Source organism: Trachemys scripta, chromosome 20 (genome assembly GCF_013100865.1).
Source record: "Trachemys scripta elegans isolate TJP31775 chromosome 20, CAS_Tse_1.0, whole genome shotgun sequence".
Lineage (NCBI taxonomy): Eukaryota > Metazoa > Chordata > Testudines > Emydidae > Trachemys > Trachemys scripta.
Window position 1 is genome coordinate 7,588,579 of NC_048317.1, and position 20,524 is coordinate 7,609,102.

Below are 20,524 nucleotides of genomic sequence, written 5' to 3' on the forward strand. Positions count from 1 at the left end.
AAAGTAAACCAAGACCTGCTCTCCCTTAACTGTAAAATCTGTGCTTACGCGCAGAGCCAGAGATGGGCTAGATTGGTCATGGAGTGTGTGTGTGTGTGTGTGAGAGAGAGAGAGAGAGAGAGAGAAAATACTGGCAGACCAAGCTGGGTACAAGATGTGTGCCAACCATATTAATCCTCTGGAGGTCTATGTTGGAGGGTTGATATTTTTGAGAGAACGGTGCAGCCCAGGATAGATTCTGCTTCTTAAAGGAGCTCTCAGGTGATTAATTCAGATTGCCAACTACATCCACAGTAGGGTGTCCTGTCTGCACAAGGCTCAGACATGGTTTGGCTGTCAGGTCTCCTTCCCCCTCTTCTCAAAATGGTACTTTGACCTATTTTATGAATGGAAATGACTTCCTCCCCACCCCCCAAAGGCTTCTTTCATCTCTACTCAGTATAGGAAATGTAACAAGTTTTTAATGTTCATAAGTGTGGAAAACTTATCCTTGCAAAATGTGTGTTTTCATTTTTCAGAAGAACAAGCTCTTGCGGATGGTTTCATAGGATGATTTATGCAGTTGGTGTTCGTTGTCATTTAGCCTTCGCGCTAAGGATTGTTTATAGACTTTTGCTTGGGAGATGAGGACAAGTGCTAGACATGTGGGTCTGCTCGAAAAGAGAGGGTGGCACTTGCTCAGTCAAAGTGGAAAGATGGAGGCGCGTTTAAAGTACAGGGACTAGAGATCTGAGTTCAACTCACAACCCTGCCACAAGCTCTCTCTTTGACTTTGGGCAAGTCCAGATGTTTTCAGCAGGACACCTGCAGCTCTGTCTGGTCTCGGTGGTTAGTGGGTGTGCAGAAATTCTGAAAATGTTTGCGTCGGTTTCTCCTCTGTAAAATGGTGATTGCTCACCAGGGCATTATGAGTATGGGAATGTTTGTGAAGCTCTGATACCATGGTGATAGGAGCAAGTAAGTAGATGGCAATAGACCTATATAAAATATAATTTAGTAGCATTGGTGTCCCCCCGCCCCCTGTTGTTCTAATTCCTAGGCCATTTCCTAAGTCATCCATAAAACCCAGGAGGACGTGTGTCTTGTGGGGTTGTCCAGCCTTAACTGGGTTGTTGGATGTTGCTGAGAGCTGTGTTGAAGCTTTTTCAGAACACTCTGGTTTTCTCTCAAACCTGCCACGTCTCTTAGCAGGCCTCTGCTTAGTGAGTCACACATTCAGCTTACCTCCCTCTTCCAACGCCCCAGAGGATTTTTTAAATTTGCCCCATTTAACCATTTTAAATCGACAATAAGAATGAAGAGGGAGAGTGTGGTCAACATGTGATGCAAAGGTTGTGGAGCAATGGATCTAGCAGGAATCCATAGTCTCAAGAAAAAAAAGTAAAAGATATGATGTCATTATTGTTTTAGGATTAAGCAGTCTAAACCCAGTACTGACGAACTTCACTGGTTTTTGGAATGAGAGCTAGAAGTGCTGGGAAATGAATGCTGTTTCAGGGTAACCAGAAATGAAAATATGACTATAACTTTATATGAAAGTGGCTAATAAAATAATTATGGGGAAATATATAGTCTGATTAGTCTCTTGCACTGATAAATTTTTTTAATGCATGTCAGTAAACAAAAAGTAGGTTCTGTGGTGGTGTGCCAAGATATCACCGCAGTTAGGTTGCAAGATTCCCCAGTGACATCTTGTAATAAACTAGCGAGGGAGTCTGTGAGAGCATTAAATACCCTATGGTCCTCTTCTGCAAAAATCCATCCAGTCAGCAATTAAAACCTTTCAAATGGTCTACGGGGAGATGGCACTGACCTGTGGGTACAACAGATTTACTTGTACCAGGGATCCTCCCACCTCCCCCATGGGGGCAGCAGATGCAACAAAGTGTGCTCCGCACCTTACCATCAAAGGAGAACAACCCCCCCCCCCCCCGGAGGGGCTGATTGTGACCCTGGGGAGAATGACAAGGCTGGAAGTAGCACTAGAGAAGACCCAGTGGGTCACCTCGCCCAGCTCCCCAGGGCAGTTCGGTGCAGCACAGCGTGTGTGTTGTTTCCCAGGGCTCGCATGGTGCGTGGAGGCGGCTTTCCCAAGCCCTGGTGCAGAGAAGGTCAGCAGCTAGGGGACAGGCAGGGAATCCCCGAGGCCGGGACGGTGCATGGTGGGCAGGAGAGGTGATGGTTGCACCTGGAGGCTGGGCGGGAAACTCCTGCCGCCGTGCGAATGTAACCCCGCGCGTTTCCACGGGTGAATGGCTCTGGGCTCGGGTTTCATGGCAGTCACAACGGGGTAGGAGGAAATCCTCCCCTCCCCCATTCCCTCTCCTGGTGCAGGTGTCGGCAGGACACCTGGCCGGAGGGGAGAGGGGCTGGCGGGGCGCGGCGGGGCTGGGGAAGGGGGGATACCCGAGCCCAGCCACAGGCGGAGAGACAGGGCGTTGCTTCTCTTTGTCGGGGGATTTGCACTCTGCCCCCTCCCCCCGAGAGGAGGAGCTTCCCGAGACAAGGCAGGGGGAAGGGAAGGGAAGCGCCTGCTATTTCCCCCCCGCCGGAGCCGGCGCTAAACCCGCCGTGTCGCTTTGCCCCAGCCCCGCGTTTCCTTCAGCCCACGGTGGCCCCGGGAGCCCCGAAGAGCTGCGCCGGGCGGCCGCAGCTTCGCCCCTAGCCCCGCGGGAAGGGTTTGCCTTTATCTGGCTGCGGAGCCGCGTTTCTTTCTTCTCCCGGTGCGCGTCTCCAAGCCCGGTGCGCGCTCGGGCCACCCCCGTCTCCAAGCCCGGTGCGCGCTGGGGCCACCCTCCTCCCCGCCTTCCCTTGTCTGCCGGCCCCTCCCCGCGTCCTCGCCTTCCCTTCCCTTCTCCCGGTCTGTCCTTCCCACCCTGCTGGTCCCCGCCCTCCCGTCCCCGCCAGCCCCCCCGCCCCCTCGCCAGAGTTGGCAGCTTGCTGGGAGCCGCGATCTTTCAGCGCCGTCTCCAGCCCCGCGCACCGGGGAGCTCCAGCGCGGCCGCAGGAGCCGGGGTCCGAGGGGGCGGTCGCGGCTTTGCCCCGGGAGCGGGGGGGTGGGGATGGATCCCGAGGCTCCCTGAACCCACCCGCTGAGAAGGGGAGTGGGGGCTGCCGGCGAGCCCCGGCCTTCCCGCGAAGCCTTTTGTTCCCCCGGCAAGAAGTTTGTGCGCAAAGGCCCGTGACAGCTGCAGCCTCCACTCTGGGCAAGGCAGGAGGAGGAGGAGAATAGCGGCGGCTGCTTGACATGCATCCCACGGAGCGGCGGCTAGGAGCAGCGCTGGCCGGGGACTCGCAGAGGGGGAGGCGGGGCGCTTTCCGCTCGCAGCCCGGCCGCCGCCGCCGCACCAGCCAGAGCTGAAGCACACAAAAGGCGAGAGGGAGGAAAGGAAACTAACTTCCTGGAGACTTGTCCGCAGCCCCCTCTCCAAAGCGGCCACCTGCGTTCGGGGCGGGGGAGAAAGTCCTGGGACACCGGCGAGGGTTGGGTGGCTCTGCCGCCTGGAGTCCTCTTCTGCGCCTCCCCGGGAACGCAGCATGGGAAAGCCGAAGGGAGCCTCTCCGGGAACCGAGAGGAAACCGGGAAAGCAGTGGGCTGCTATCGGCAGGACCTGGGAAAGTTAGTCCCTCTGGCCTCTCTGCTGTTCGCTTTCCTTCCAGGGGGAGGATCCCCCAAATATTCCTCCTTTGCGGTCGGGAACTTGGGAAATCTTTGCAGATCTGCTGAGCCCCCCCCTCTCTCCACGTCTGGGGCGTTTTAAAGCCTTTACAAAAAATCTGCTGCCAATGAAGGAATCTGCCGTGTATGTTCCACCGAGAAGCTGTTTTTGTTTTTTTGTTTTTGTCATTTTCTTTGATTCCGATCGTTATGGCTTGATTGGGTAAAAGGAACAGCAATGCCATCATGGTTTTGAGACAGGAAGACCCAGAGTTTGCCCTGAATGAAGAACTTCCTGTGTTTAAACTTGCAGGAATATCCGCTCACCAGCTTAGTTCAAATGAAAACACTCGAGTTGTGGAGGGAGAGGCTAATTCAGACCAGCTGGACTTTACAGGACTAGAGCTGGGAAGAAAATGAGAGGAATCCGTTGGAGCCTGGGCTGCAATACATGAAGAGACTGGAGAAGCTTTGCCTTTGTTATTAAAGAAGGGCACGCTCGGTATAAATTAACAGCTTCAAACTCATCTGCAGCTTCTGTCGGAAATAATGATTGGGAGTATTTATTGAATAGAAGCTGTCATACTCGGATGGTTTTTGCTGACAGAGTTGCCAGGAGAAAGGAACCTTACCTTAAAAGCAACCCCTAGAAGGAATTATTTGGCTAGTGATTTTTTTTAAAGAAATGTGCTGTTTATCAGCTTGGGACCACCAGGATTACGGGAGGGGCTACGGAATGCGACTTTGTGGGAGCCTTACTACAATGGAGATTTGCTTCTGTGCGGATTGCCATTGGACTTCTGTGGAATACAAATTTCAGTGTCAGAGTTCTTTTTAGGATTACAGTCTAAAATCGAAAGGGATTTTAATTTACACAGAATGCATTTCTTTTTGTTGTGGATAAAAAGTTAACAAGGTTGTTTCTTCCTGAATTAAGGAAGTATGGGCAAGCCACTAAGCAGGCCAGACTGTTTACGGCAGAATCCCACTTGTCTGGGAAAAGGGGAGGAAGAGGATGGGTATATAGAGGACTGCTATGTCCCTCAGAGGTCTATATATGACACAATGAGAATAAATGAACAGATCGATCAGGGATCTAAACTTAATCAGCCTTCCAAAAGCACTATAGATAAGGTGGATGCCAGTACTATATCTAGCAATGGGACTTTAGGAGCATCCAATGTCTTTGAATCAAGGGCACCGGAAAGTAAAAAGTTAGACGAGAGAGTAATTTTTGATGCACTGAAACTCAGCAGTGATGTCTCAAAGTCAGCACCAGCTCCACCCAGAAGAAGGCCAAACCCGGAAAGAAAAGAGAATGTAAACAGGAGATCCTGGAAATCTTTTATGCCACCAAACTTCCCTGAATTTGCAGAAAGGATTGAGGCCTCCTTGAGTGAGGTCTCAGAAGCTGGTGCATCAAATTCTTCTTTACAAGAAAAAAGGGAGTCAGGTGCCATGTTAGCTGAGAACTCTGGACATTCAGACCACAGGGAACCTATGTCAGAATCGCTAACTTTGGAACATGTCTCCAAATCGTCTGGCATTCCAGAAGTTCAGGAGGCGAAACAGTTAGGTGAAGACTGTTTCCAGGATGAATGTCAACCCCTTCTGAAACCAGAAGATACGCCTGCAACATCCATGGGTATCACACAGGACCAGAAACTCTCAAGTGCAACATGGCCAAGAGCAAGGAGAAATGTTATCAAGGGAAGCCTTAGCGATGGGCATCATGAAACATTGGAAGCGACCCAAGCAGACTGCACTGTAGAAACCGTACAGCTATCTCCCTGCCTAAGTGAAGAGATGCTGGATTCAGGAATGAATATTCTCATCACCCCCAGCCTTAGAGAAAAAACGGAGTCTGAGCTGCGATTTGAAGAGGATGAGAGATGGATAATGATGGAGGCTGAGGAGGAGTGGGAGGAGGAGATGCTGTCAGAGGGAGGAAAGACTGTTCTATTGACAGATGAGAAAAGGAACTGTTGCTTGGCAGATATTTCTGAAGAAAGGGAACAATTAACTGCCACAGCAATGACAATAGAGACAACAGAGTCTTCTGCTGGTGTCCTGGGGACCTCTCGCCACCCAGTTCACCACCCAGTGCACTGTGATGACTCACGGCTGCATGATAACTGCTCAGCTTCTGTTCCCCAGGAAACATACCAGGATTTAAACTGCGCCTTTACAGATAACATGTGTGATACTGAAGACATAACAGTTCAATTTGAAGCTGAGGACTTCACTCCAAATTCAGAGTGCTGTGTCAGTCCTGTTGTCCCAGAGCAGTTCTCTGACACAGATTCTGTACAGATGTTCCTTGAACTAGAAAAGCAGTGTTTGAGTGAAGAAGGAGATGGAGCTTCTTCAGTGGATCTAGACGGTCCCGTCTCTGGGACCTGCTCAGAAGGGCTGGACCCACAGACAGACTCAGAAAAGCTTGTAGAGGCTGAAACAGAAGAATGTCAGCAGACAGCTCCTTTCGAAGTCAGTGCTGCAGACTCTGCTATTGTGTCAGACCTTGAGGACTTTGATGCCACATACAGTTCTCAGGTGGCGAGTACAATAGAACCCACTACAGAGCCTTACTCTAAAAAGGAAACCTCCTCTGTCACCCAGACAGACTCTGAAGAAGTGGGGGTTTCCAGTCCTAGGGTTGTAGAGGAGACAATATCCCCACAGCAGCTCTGGCCAATAAGTCACTTAGAGGATGCTAAAGAATGTGAAATTGACCTGCTGCCAGATCAAGAGCCAGTGGAAGATTGTGTAGTAGAAGCAATACTGAGCTGTGAAGCGACAGTGTCTCCTGAGGCAAATACAAGTGAAATGTCCTGTTCTGAAGGAACATCTCCTCATCCCAGTGGTTGTTTGTTACTGCCCCAAGGAGATCAAGCCTCGTTGGAAACCTACAATAAAGTGGAGTGGACCTCTGAAGAGTATACAAGGAGAATGTCCTCAAGCCATTCGTTCCACTGTCAGCCATTCGTTCCTGCCACAAGTGCCGAGGAACTGCATTCCCAGCAGGATTTTTACTGGCTGAAAGATGAGGTCAGTGCTGAGGGGGCTAATTGTTCTGACAATAATGAGCATCCTCTGTCTGAAAGGACTGAATTCTCACACTGGGGTGTCTCAGAACTAGCGTCTGAGGATGAAGTCACGGACTTGGACAAAGAGAGCGATCGATTGGAGGGCCAAATTCATGGAACTGAACATTTAGATACTCACTGTTTTTCTCAAGCACCTTTTCCAAATGAGTCTATATCTGAGCAGGGCTCTGAGGCGTGGGTGAAGTCCACGGAGTCCATTGAGGACCTGCAGTCAGAAGAAACAGTGCCTCTGGGTCAGCTGCTGCATGTGGAAGGGATTACTCCTGGGGAAGAATTCCCAAGTGCCCATGTTGTTCAGGAGGACGTGCCAAAAATGGTTGGACAGGTAATGCTGGATGTTTCCACAGGGGAGGCCGATATCTGGGAACCAGGAGACCTGGCCTGGCTGTTTGAACACAGCTGGGCAGATAAGTTAATAAGTTGTGTAGCTGGTGTACAGTTTGTGTGTGGAAATACTCGCTCACCAGTTTGCGTGGAACGCGCGTGTGCCGGCGCAGAGGAGCGTACTTCCACGGTCACAACCGCTGACGAGGAGCTTGCAGGCATCACTGCTCCATTTAGTATAGAGCAGCCAGCCGCCACCGTTCTAGACAGCGCAGAGACGCTCCCTACAGCATTGCCGGCTGTGGCGGAACCTGTCGCCGAGGCCGCGCCGCCGGCTGTGGCGGAACCTGTCGCTGAGGCCGCGCCGCCGGCTGCGGCGGAACCTGTACTAGCACTGCCAGATACCGAGGAACATGCTACCATTGCCGTGGCATGCAGCGTGGAGGAGCTTCCCACTGACACTCCAGGTATGGAAGAGTTTCCCATCCTTACAGCATCCAGGCCAGAAGAGTTTAACTCTGCTGTAATTTCCAGCACAAAGGAGCATGCTGCGTCCCCACAAGAGATGGAAGAGCTGGCCACGGCCTTGCCATTCAGCATGGAGGAACTTGCGGCATCATCTGGCCTGGAGGAGCCCATTGCCTCTGGCCAGGCACCTGGAGCATCATGTGCCTCAGAGCACAGCACACAGATGCTTCCTGCAGCTGTGTTGGGAATGGAAGACCCCCCTCCTCTCTCACGCCTCCTAGCAAAAGAACTATCTTCTACAGCATCTGGAGTGAAAGCCTTGACTATCACAATGGCTGACACAGAAGGGTCTCCTATCACAGTTCTTGTAGCGGAAAGGGCTCCTGCTGTAACAGATGGATTAGTTCCAGATAATGAGGTATTTGTTACTCAGTTACTTACACGGGATGTATCAGACAGGAAATCCCTTCGTTTCTGGGGGTGGGGAGAGGAAGTCCTGACTCCTACCTAGCTGACAGTTTGCTCACACTTTTTGTGAGGTACAAACTGCACTAATTGTCCCCTCTGTCAATTTTCTGTATTGTAAACCTTGAGGTAGGTCTTTTCCCAATTAAAAAGAGTTCAATTTTGTAGGCCAATGCTTTGGGGGTGGGAAATATGTATTTTTGCAAGCATGGGAGGTAAAATATGACAATTGTTAGATTATGAAAACTCTTTCCCTAAACTTTTCAAGTGACGTACTTATTCAAATACATTCTGCTTACTCAAAAGTAAATTAGAGATTGCTACAGGAAGATTTTTCTTGCTGGAGTAGATCCACCATTTCAAATACAAAATGCTGTTACTAAAGAGAATCTGTAAAGCAAATTGAGTGAACACAATGCATGCATGCTATACAATAACCATTCATTTAAGGTTTTCTTAAATGAGAAAGAGGGGCAAAGATGTTCTGAAATATCAGGAGAAAAATAAGTGTAATTCTTTTCAGTATTTTACTAACAACATTTGTATTAAGAAAATTTGAAAAGTGCTATAAAGAGTATCAGTTTTTTTTTTAATGCATGGTATTTCCATATCTGATCCCTAATTGATCAGCCATTTAGGTTAGAAGAACAGTCATTGGGAAGACATTACCAGTTGCCCAGCACATAAACCTGATTCAGTGGCAATTACTCATCCTTTGCGCTATGCTACCAGTTTAAAAAACCCACAGCTACCTCGGCATCAGAGAACTGCTTTGAAATGGAGGGGAACACAAGGAGAGAGCAATCAGTTTATACTGAGTTTTTGCTTAAAGTGCAGCCTTCACTACCAAACCAAGTTCCAGTCAGTAAATTAGGAAAGAAAAAGAGACATCAAGGTACTGACTTCATGTGGCTATTATCTGGGATTTACTGCTTCAGTTTCGTTGTTGCCTCTCTATTGGGACTGTATTTTATATTAAATGTTTCTAGTTATTAACCCTTTGGAACCAGTGATGCCTCGAGCCATTGATAGGTTTAGGTTTGCATCAGGAAAATGCCTTGTAACTTGAGCATCTTAGTATTAACCAGCTGAATTGCGTCTAACATACCAGGAGCATGAAGCAAAAATGTACTTCCAATGTTGCAACACATATCCTCATACATTCCCTCTGAAATATTTGTTCCAACGGAGTGCTGGCACTTCTACAGAAAATCACCAAATGATGGCTGTATTGTGTTCAGCAATAAAAGGGTTAAGAAGTGGAGTGAGATCACAGGATGCAGTCATCCATGATAGGAACAAAGTAGAATTTAAAGAGAGTCATTGGAAAGTGGTTCTCAAAATGAGAGGGAGGTACCCGAACAGATCCAGTGCCTTTAGTCGAGAACGTCAGTCCATGCAGTTCACCAAATACAGCTTTTCAGAAACCTCACTCATCATGTTTTTCTATGTAAAAGATAGATTGCACATTAAATATTTGTTTCAAATTTGAGTCCCCGTGAAGGTTAATAAATTAAAACATTGGAGTCTTGTGTATGCATATTGGCTTTGAAGAATAAATGTGTTAGAAGTATTCGCTCTTAATGCGATTATGCATGTGATTGCGTTTTAAATGATCCTCGTGAAACGGGCTTTGGTTTCTGGATTGTGCGTACGTACCTTACAGTTCTTCATTGTTGGGGGTCAGCGGCTGTGCATTTGGATCCTGCAAAAAAAAAAAATGTTTTAAAGCTTCTAGTTTGTTTGTTTTTAAAGTCCAGTTTTATATTTAAGGCTTAGTTCAGAGTACACTGGAAGAGGCACTCTGCTCCAGTCAAATGGTTGCATGCCTTACTTATCAGTCTGATCCTTTTATGTGTTTGGCTGCCTTAAGCAGCCAACTCCATATAAGAGCAGTAACAGAAGTGTTTGGAGAATTAGCTATTTCATGTCACCATCACTTCTTATAACCATAGAATAATTCTGCACAAGCATATAGCTCTGGATTGTGTCTTCCAGCGCTCTTGAGTTAATATTCCTGGCATAGTCCCACTGTGTAGACAAGCTGCTGAACTTCAGTGGGGAGGAAAAGATTTTGAAAATGGGACAAAGAATCAGAAGGCAGGCTGTCTTTCCCAGGCAGAGTGTTACTGACTTTCATCCCTTCAGAGATAAAGCAGTTGTCTGATACCAGAGACCTTTTCCAAACCTTAATCCAGTGCTTGCTTCTCAGGAGTTTTTGGCACAAGTGGATCTGAAATGAAATGTTTAGACTTTGTCAATTTCCATATCCTTGGTTACATGGGTTTTTTCAAGCATACTTGAAAAAGAAAGAGAACGGTTGTGTGCATTTATCTCCGGCTCCCTTCCGAGGGAAATGGTTGTGAGTACAGAGAGAGCACAATAATCTTTCCTGTTCTTCTATTTGTCAGCGTTTGACCTATGATCTGTGCTAGCTAGCAGCCCAAGGCCTGTATAAACAATGTGTCCATCCCTGTTTTGCAAAAAGAACAGGAGTACTTGTGGCACCTTAGAGACTAACAAATTTATTAGAGCATAAGCTTTCGTGGACTACAGCCCACTTCTTCGGATGCCCTGTTTTGGATTGTATTCTTCATTATGTGGAAGCAGAGCTGGTTCTACCTCTTGGAGTTTGCTCAGAATTTGCTTTTCATGATCCAGCGTTTCCTGCACAATGTGGCCTTGGTTGGCTGCCTTGTCTCTGAGGCTGAATGACACTATTGTGGAGGAAAGGAAATGAATACAGACTGCTAGGGTCTGGCTTGTCATCAGCTAATTACAGGAGATTTGAGTCTTTGATAAGGGCACTTACCTCCTCGAAAAACGGGATTTTCCCTGTTGTTTTTCCTCCCAACAGCAAGGTTCCTTCCTTCATTTCCAAAACCCCTTTTTTGGTTGGAATGCTTTCCTCACAGGACTTGCAGACGTGGATTGTGCCAAATACGTGGGATGATCTCAGATAAACAGCTAACACATTAATCTTCCATTGCCTTTCTCTTGTTCCCTTGGTCTTTACAAATGCAGTATGCTTCCCAGTGTCTAAAGTTTCAGTCGTTTGATAAAACTCATCTAGTGTATTGCCCATCCCAATTCAACACTGCCAGGGTAAGATTTGCTTTGATTTCTGTTGTTGAGCATCTGACTGGGTCTTGGTGCAAGTCACAGTTTGGCTATCTAGGTGGGGCTTCTGCATGGGTTTTACAGATTTAAAAGCATATATGGCTGCATCTGAGACATAATCTATGCCTGAGACCAATAGATACTTGAAGTGCTCATCATTGGAGATTTTTAAGAGCAGGTTGGACAAACACCTGTCAGGGATGGTCTAGATAATACTCACTCCTGCCATGAGTGCAGGGGACTGGACGAGATGACCTCTCGAGGTCCCTTCCAGTCCTATGATTCTATGATTATACTGGATATGGGCAGATGAGAGATTTAAACTAACAAACAAAACTTCTTTAAAAAAATAATGAAAATAACTGCACCAGAAGAAGCAAAAGGAAAATGTTCTGCTTGCTCTTTGGAGAAGGCTGGGAACTGCAGTCTAAAGTGTATCCGTTAGCAGATGAGGTGGTGCTGCACAAGAGAACTGAAGGTTGTAAATCAATTCCCCCTTCTTGTTCAGATGTTTCAGAAGGAGCAAGTGGATCCCATACAGGTAAAACTACAGCAAGTGAACGGACTGGGCCAGGGACTCATCCAGAGCGCAGGAAAAAATTGCGACGTGCAGGGATTGGAACATGACATGGAGGAGATCAACGCCCGCTGGAACACTCTCAACAAAAAGGTAAGCACCGCAGGAGAGGTGAGCCTTCCTCGCTTGATGCAGTAAGCCGTTGTCTTCGCTCAGGTGAGTCAGCTGACATAAAGGGAGCCGCATCTATAGTTGAAGCAGAGCCGTTGACACCGTAACAGTGCCAAAGACAACGAGCAGTTGCTCTGTTGTCACCTAGTGTAACTTGAGAACACTGCGCCTCTAGAGATGTGTGTCTATGTTCAACGCAGGTGGCACAGAGAATCGCACAGCTACAAGAGGCCCTGTTGCATTGTGGGAAGTTTCAGGATGCTTTGGAGCCACTGCTGAGCTGGTTGGTAGACACAGAGGAGCTCATCTCCAATCAGAAACCTCCCTCTGCTGAATACAAAGTGGTGAAAGCTCAGATCCAAGAACAGAAGGTAAGTGAGCTGGAGATAGTGAACGCTGAACAGTATCCAGGAGGGAAGGATGTAGAGGCCACGAGCACAGTGCGCTGCTAGTAGCCGAACCAGTGTCTCTGCTCCATTTGGATCATTTTTAAAATATAAATAACTGTGATTTCATGTAATTCTACTAGTTTACGGCAACCATTCTGCAGCGATGACGTTCTCATATTCTACCATTATACTGTATGGGTTCTGGTCTTGTTACCCATACCTGCCATCTTAACAGGCTAATAATGAGTCTTATATAAAAGACAGGCAGGTTGGCTCTACCGCGCCAGTATTATTTTGCTATCCTACTGTCTTGAAATTAGCTGCCTGTTTGTTTTTCTTCAACAACAGCCCATTTGGTTTTGCTCATGCTGACAGCTATTTTATATCCGGCTCAAATAGATTTTGTAGTGTGTGGTTTCAGTTTTGGAATTTGAACAAAATAAAAACACAGGAAAGAGGGTTGACCAAACACACGTTGGTCTTTAGGTAACACAGACAGGTTATGAATAAGACTTGTTAACGGATTGAACGTTCAGACATGTTAATAATGGTAAAACAAAGTTTAAAAGAAACCCCAAGACTTCATCACATAGGGTGAGGGGTTTTTTTAACAGGAGAGTCGAGCGAACGTTAAAACATAATTTTTTACAATTTGGGGAGCAAGTTTCAAGTTCCTCTGTTGAATCAAGTGTTTTGGATTTGTTTGAGGCATTTTTATTGTCTCTTGAGTTTGGGAGGAAAACAAAAATCTCGTTGTTGATTTGCTCAGCTGGGTTTGGATGCAGCCCAGCGTTTATTAATGGTTTTCAAACACAATTAGAGGGTTGGTGTGTTTGGAGGCAGAAGTAGCTTTGCTGACTCAGTTTGGTAACTTTTATCCCTCTTTGTTTTAATGTTTATGCAAAAGCTGCTCCAGCGGCTCCTGGATGATCGCAAGGCCACTGTCGAGATGATTCAGGCAGAGGGCGGAAGGATAGCGCAGTCGGCCGAGCCAACGGACCGAGAGAAGATTGTTTGCCAGCTGGAGAGTCTTGAAAATAGATGGGCAGGACTGCTTGGCAAGGCAGCAGCCAGGTAAGGAAGAGAAGTGGGAAGGAAGTGACTTCATTTTCTCTCAGCTTTGAAAGCGGAGAAATTCCTCTGCGCCCAGCAGGAAACGTGTTCTTTGCACCAATGTATCTGGTTGAATATGCTGCCTGTTTAAGGGTGAGAACAAGCAATGAACATATTGTCACTGGAAAACTTGTGAATTTCTCTTCTGCTCTAGACTAGATGACCACAGTGGTTCCTTCCACCCTTTAGAATCTGTGATTTTGCTGGGATATCCTCCTTCATTGTAAAGCCATGTAATAGGCCCAGACTTCGGCTTATACTGCTTACCGGTCTTGCAATGATCTGTTTCATCATCTTATTGGCAAAGGGTAGTGGCAATTTCTCCCATGTCCATTAATGATCAGTGTTTTGGAGTTGTTTACAGAGCTCACTGCCCTGTGTACTTTAGACAAAGACCAGTTTATTATTGTTTAAGTTTGTATTACACTGTACACTTACAAGCTGCTTTCTGACTGACGGAAGCATTTGTGTGTGTGTTTTTTAAACTGTTTTCAGTATGCATTGGTTGGCCATCCAGCAGTCAGTTAATCAGATCTTTAGAATAGTTCTTGCTAGTACAGCACTTTGGGTTTGCAGCCAGTGTTAATCCACTGGACACTGTTGTGGGCTGTTTGTAATCATCAGATAGCGACACTTGGGAAGTTCAGTGAGATTCCTTTATTGGAATATCCTGGAAACAGCAAGTGTCAACGAGAAAACTCACAAAACTAAAATGTGCGTTGGGAGGGTGAAACAGATGGCACAGTTTTATAATGCTGTGGAGATGCTTAGATGAAATTAATTCTCTTCACAGTGTGGGTTTATTTTTATTCCTCCTAGTTTGACTTTCAGCTTCAGCTCCAGAGTACTGTTTGCACCTTCCTGCTGCATGAATCTCATTTACAAGATGCAGTTTGCTGCATGGTCTAGTTCATATAATGATGTGTCGAGCCACCCACAAGGGCCAACCTCAGTTTATCGTATTTGAAATTCCAGCTGAATCAATGGGCCGCGGTTTCAAGGACTGTCAATCTGGAACCTTTCACCAGCACCTAATGGTCCTTACAAACCTGACATTCAAGGATTTTAGCAATGCCCCTTATCATTTCGGGAGATTTCTATGACAGTGCTGTTGATGGCAGAAAATCTAACAGTGTAGAACAGAAACCTTTTTTATTGACTTCCGTGGGAGTTGCCTTGGACCCTTACACAACATCCCTGAAAAGGGCATTGTTCTGCAGTTGCTAGGGAACGTGTGTGTTTGCATTTCCTGTTTGCCTGACTAGATGTTAAACACCTCTCTTCAGTCCAGGTGTCTCTTCCTTCTTTCTATCGCTTTGTTTAAAGGCATTTGCACTCAGACCTCTAGCCACTGCAGCCTGTTAAAAGCTTCATAGTGCAATACAATCTTTATGGTTAAGGTGGCACTCAAACATTCAGTTGCTTAATTGTCCTGATTTAAAAAAAAAAAAAAAAGACCTAACACCTAATTAGCAGCTTTGTTGTTGTCATGCTGTAGGCAAAAACAACTGGAAGATATCCTGATTCTGGCTAAACAATTCCATGAGACCACAGAGCCTATTTCAGACTGGCTATCTTTGACGGAGAAGAAACTGGCAAATTCTGAGCCCATTGGTACTCAGACCGCTAAAATCCAGCAGCAGATCACCCGTCACAAGGTAGGAAATGGTCCCCAAGCAAACCCAGAACTGTCGATGGAAGACGTCGGCCATTGTTACACATAGAAGTGCAGAAAGCTGTCTGCATGGTGATGGGGACAGCTATCACAGGCTTTTGAAATAGAGAGCGTGAGAAATCACAACATGGGTGGCCCATTGTTTGCTTCTGGCCATAATGTAGCCATGTAACTGTTGTGTCTTTTGCTCTTTGCAACCAACTGAAACCTTTTATTTGTTATAGTTTGTGCCCTTCTTGGTGGGTTATGTCTTTACTTTGATCATGAATTAATTTCATTCTTTAAGTTTTTTTTCTCCGTTTTATTCCATTTTCAATCATTTGTTTCTGTTGTCCATTTTGTCACCCTGGATTTTCAGGCACTAGCGGAAGACATAGAGAGTCGCGCGACTGACGTGAATCAGGCCGTCAGTCTCGGGCAGTCTCTCGCCTCCCTGAGTTGCATAGCTGAACAGGGCTTGCTGGCAGAGAAGCTAGACTCACTGCGGGCCCGGTACAGCGAGGTTCAAGATCGGTGCTGCCGGAAGGCAGCCCTGCTTGATCAGGCGTTGTCCAACGCTAGGCTCTTTGGGGAGGATGAGGTGGAAGTGCTCAACTGGCTGGCCGAGGTTGAGGACAAGCTCAGCTTGGTATTCGTAAAGGATTATAAACGGGACGTCCTGCAAAAGCAGCATGCTGACCAGCTGGTATTGCCATTTTCCGTTTTTTCATATTTGTTTGTTTATTTATTTAGCAACTGTTTTGATCCATTTTTGTTTCTGTTTGACTTTAATTTTAACCAACATCAAAACAGGCCTCTCTTTTCTCAGCTTGGAGAAAATAAATGTATTTCATTTATTAAAAACAACTCTCCTCCCCTCAAATCCCTCCCACCCACCCCGCAAAAAAGGTGTCCTGGTGTCCCATAGACCACAAATTATTCAGATGCTTTGCATCCAACTCCTGGACTAAGTAAACCAGACCAGCCAGGATTTTTCTTTAACGCTTCCAGTCTTTCTCGCTGGAATGAGTGAATTTAAAGAGCCAGGGAATGTGTCGTATTCCAGCACTGAACACCTCTTCTGAGAGGCAAGGGCCTTTTCCACTCATACATAGGCGCTGTAGTGTAGACATAGGCCATGACAGCACAGCCCTCCAGTGTGGATGCGGCATATGCCGACAGGGTTTTGTCTGTCAGGGTAGGAACACCATCTCCCCGGATTACATTACCTCTGCTGACGGAAGCACTCGCCTGTCGGCATAGCTGCGTCTCCACTAGGGGGTTTGTCAGGCATAGCTATATTGCTGTGGAGGGGTGGTTTTTTCACACTCCTGACCAACATACCTAGGCCAGTATAAGTTTTTAAGCATACTCCAGTCTTTGCCAGCTGCTCACTCGCCACACTGAACACAACTCTCAGTGATTTCAGCTGCTAGAGGGCGAGCCTCACTGCTGGGGCACACTGGACAGTCTCTTGCAATAGAAACACTGTCCCACAGGTATCAGTGATTTCAGTTCTGCAGCCTGTAACAAGACTCTCAATTGAGTCTAAATTAGCTCGTTTATTATGCATTGGTTAATTTCTAAGACAAGAGTGGATTCTTCCTTAATACAGATCCAAAGGCAGAGGGTGGTAAAGAACTGTGCTTAGCACTGAGTTACAAGACCTTAAGCCTGGCAGGGAAGTGTAGTGGTGGGGGATCAGGAAGGACATGCCGCATACCTGGGGAATACAGAGAGAAAGTTATGCATCCCCTGGGGTCCTTCTCCTGCACTTGGTCGCCTGCCCAGCTGAAGGGCCTCCTTCATGGAGATGGTAACTGCTGTTGGTTCTTTCCATTCAGGCCCTGAACGAGGAGATCGTGAACAGAAAGAAGAACGTGGACCAAGCCATTAAAAACGGGCAAGCGCTTCTGAAACAAACCACAGGTATCGGAAGAGATGAACAGACTGCAAGGCCTGGTCTGATAAAGGCCCTTCCTCCCAGCCAAGCTTTGGGCTAGCTGAGAAGCCTGCTTGTTGTTGTTTGCAATAATTTGTGCAGAGTAGGCTGTTGATCTTGGCGACTCTTAAGATGCTGCAGAGCCGGATGATGTTCCACACACATTCGTTCTGCGCAGTAGACTATGCGTTAGTATTTAATACGTTTATTATGGTGGTGCTAGGCACAGTACAAACACAGAGCAGTAGACGTGCCCTCCCCTTAAACATGCTGACGGCGGTCGAGCAGAAGTTCCCAAAGAAAGGTCTGTGTGGTTCGCTTTTTGGTGATCTCCACAGACCTGGCTTGCAACCCAGCACAGGCTCTACTCCTTCTTTCCAGCTGCTAAACCACATTAAAAGAGGCTAAAAATACACCAAGCACTTTCCTAATATTACTTTCCATGTAAGCAATTGCTGCAGTTGCCATGTGGATGTCAGCCGTTCGTGAGTGGGAGGAGAGGTGGTGCTCAAAGGAGTCTGTTTACTAAGAGGTAGTCTGCATTATGAACAAATGTTCTAGAAAAGTTGATATAACAAAAACCAGCTCCTTGGTTTCCTGTCCTCTCAGAAATGACTCCCTCTTTCTCAGAGGTGTCGCACGTTAGTCAAGAACAAAGCACTGGTAACTTCAGGGTTTTACTGGAACCTCAAGCAAAACCGACTTCGTTGCCGGTTTCGTTTCCATGGTGGGAAGACGGAGGAATTTTCCCCGGCTGGAAGGAAAATATCAGTTGCAAAAGTAGCTCCATGGTTGTGAAAATGGCTTCTTGCTGGCATTGACTTGACAAAAAGGGATTCTGAAAGTAGCCATTTAAATCAGAAAGCAGGAAAACAGGCTGCTTTAAAAGAAAACCAACCTTGGACATGCATAACTAACTGTGTCTCCATCTCGCAGGGGAAGAGGTGCTGCTAATCCAGGAGAAACTGGATGGCATCAAGACTCGTTACTCGGACATCACAGCCACCAGCTCTAAGGCTCTCAGGACGTTAGAGCAGGCTCGACAGCTGGCCACCAAGTTCCAGTCTACACATGAGGAGCTGACCAGCTGGATGAGTGAGGTGGAGGAGGAGCTGCTGTCCAGTGGGGGGCAGTCACCTGTTGGAGAACAGATACCCCAGTTCCAGCAGAGGCAGAAGGTTAGAACTTCTGAAATACTGAGCTCAGTGGCAAAAGCTGGGGTGGATCTTTTCAAGGGAATGCACCAGAGCCGATGAGCTGCGGGAGCTTGCGCCCTGCATTGAGAGTGAACTGCAGAGGGTATAGTGGAGAGTATAGGAGAGAATTCGCTCTTAAAGCGTAATGCCAAGAAGCGGGGGATAACGGAAGGGAAAATATCCGTTTGGTCCATGACGAGGGCTCTTTGGCACCACGGTAATGCAAATAATAGCAACAATATTTCACGTTAAGAAGCAAATGAGGCACCGTCCTTTTTCAGCTTATGGGAGGCTGCAACTCAGAAATCTCAAAACTCATTTAAAAAGTAAAAATATATTAATAAAGCAGAAGGTAACAAGGTGCCTGTAATTTCCTCACTTCTAACCTCTCTAGCATCCACGTCGACCCCTCCCTTCCATACAAAATACAGATGTCAAGTTCATCTTCCCTGCCCTCACTTTGACCCCATTGCTCTCCCTTTGAATCCTTCTTATTGACTGACTCCCCAGTTTTCACCCCATCAAATTCAAGCTACTAGTCCTTGCCTTCAATGCCCTTCACAGCTGCCCCTCCCTGCTCATCCACTCTTGTCTCTTCTCATGTTGTCCCTGCTGGTTTCCCCCACGGATGCCAGCCTTCAGCTGGAAAAGCCTTTTCAAATTACTTGGACCCATCAAGATGTGCACCTAGCTATTGCATGTATCTGCCTTCGTACGAATGCTGCCTTATCCTCCTTTCCCCTGTGGGTTCAAACAGTACCTGGCAAACGGGGCATTCCTGCTAAACGATAACCGTTACTCATATGCTGGTGAACAGCTCCATTGGGGATCTGGTACCGGTGAAAAGAATGAAGGGAACTTGGCCGCAGGACCATTAACGATTCAGATGCACAAACGGCCTCTTGCCAGCAATGTATCGAGGATGTTAACTGAGAGGTACTGTATATGTCTTCCTCAGGAGCTTAAGAAGGAGGTTATGGAGCACAGGCTTGTTCTGGATACTGTCAATGAGGTGAGCCGCGCCCTCCTGGAACTGGTGCCCTGGCGAGCCCGCGAAGGGCTGGACAAACTCGTGTCTGATACCAACGAGCAGTACAAGATGGTCAGTGACACTATCCGCCAGAGAGTGGACGAAATAGATGCTGCTATACAAAGGTCACAACAGGTAACCTTATAATCTCTTGTGCCTCGCTCAGGAGAGGGTTTGGCGGGGCTGCATGCCAGCTGATTCACCGCTCCTTCCCTCTAAGCAGCCACATAACTATAGCTTTAGACATGAGAATCGCATGGTGGGGAAGCACCAATTAATGCGGAGAAATGAACAGCTTCGGGAATTTGTGTGATAGAATTGGGGATCGAGTCTAGCTGGTTTCTGAACAGTCTGACTTTATAATGGTTTTGGTGATAGTTCGGTGCCTCTTAGAGAAGTTCTGTATTAACTCAGTGCTCCTTGCTTTTGGGTTACGGCACTACTGGATTGGGTCTAAAACTGGTGACAGGTGAACTCTCAGGCCCAGAAATGTAATCCATAATTCTGACAGCCCGTGGATTTATTCCAGAATAAGAATCTTCCTAAAACCTTATTCTTTGGGGATTGAGGAGGATAGTGAATAGCTAAACCAGGGGTCGGCAACGTTCGGCCCGGCCCGCCAGGGTGCTTACCCTGGCGAGCCGCGTGCCGAACGTTGCTGACCCCTGAGATAGACTCTAGACATGGCACAAGTGAGGGAGCAAAAACTAAGATGGGTAACAAAGTGAGGAAGAACCAGCTTATGTAAGTAAAATCACATGGTGATTTGGTTAACTCACATGCACTTTTTGGTCTTGTATTTTCTGGGTTTTTTTAAATTTAATTTTAATTACTTTCCTTTATGTAAGCTTAACAGAAATAAATTTTAGAAAAGATTTTAATTAGGCAACAATCGTGGCTTAACAAGCAGACTTTAAGGCTTTCCATAAAGAGGTTTTCCCAGTGGTTAGGGCACACAAGCCATAGGACTTGGAGATCTGACTTAAAGTCCTGCTACTCCATAGACTTCTTGGGTGACCTTAGGAGTACACACCTAAATACCTCTTCAAAAATTCCACCCTCTGTGCCTCAGTTCCCCATCTGGAAAATGGTGATAATAGCACTTCCCTACCTCACAGGGATGTTGTGAGGTTAAACGCATTAGCCTGTGAGGTGCTCGGATACTATGGTAGTGGGTGTGATATAAGTACAGATAATAGGTGAGTTGGAGGAAGACACAATGTGTTTGGTGGGAAATGGAGAGGGTAGTTGGAATGATAGAAGGGAGGAGAGAAACAGGAAGAAGAGACAAGGTTGGAGTTGTAGACAGGAGTGAAATGACTTATGGCCTTAAAATGTGAATAAATTAAAACTTATACACAGAACAATAA

At 46.8% G+C, this 20,524-nt stretch overlaps 1 protein-coding gene and 1 long non-coding RNA gene across 24 annotated transcripts in view; one reads left to right on the forward strand and one right to left on the reverse strand.

Annotated features, from left to right (window-relative positions):
- MACF1 (microtubule actin crosslinking factor 1) overlaps positions 1-20,524 on the forward strand; it is a 251,868-nt gene that overhangs the window by 184,322 nt on the left and 47,022 nt on the right. For all 22 annotated transcript variants that reach the window (XM_034753976.1, XM_034753977.1, XM_034753961.1 and 19 more), the window contains 8 exons: positions 11,651-11,812; positions 12,031-12,201; positions 13,127-13,293; positions 14,831-14,990; positions 15,366-15,692; positions 16,831-16,915; positions 17,865-18,106; positions 19,083-19,289. In XM_034753976.1, the coding sequence (XP_034609867.1) occupies positions 11,651-11,812; positions 12,031-12,201; positions 13,127-13,293; positions 14,831-14,990; positions 15,366-15,692; positions 16,831-16,915; positions 17,865-18,106; positions 19,083-19,289 (1,521 nt within the window). The remainder of the gene's footprint in view (positions 1-11,650; positions 11,813-12,030; positions 12,202-13,126; positions 13,294-14,830; positions 14,991-15,365; positions 15,693-16,830; positions 16,916-17,864; positions 18,107-19,082; positions 19,290-20,524) is intronic.
- On the reverse strand, positions 8,604-11,104 carry LOC117868204. Of its 2 annotated transcripts, XR_004643582.1 has the most exons (4): positions 10,835-11,104; positions 10,200-10,255; positions 9,682-9,727; positions 8,604-9,468 (listed from the first exon to the last, which is right to left on the reverse strand). It is a non-coding gene; the product is annotated as an uncharacterized LOC117868204 (long non-coding RNA). The 2 variants fall into 2 exon arrangements; XR_004643581.1 differs by having other exon boundaries at positions 8,604-9,727.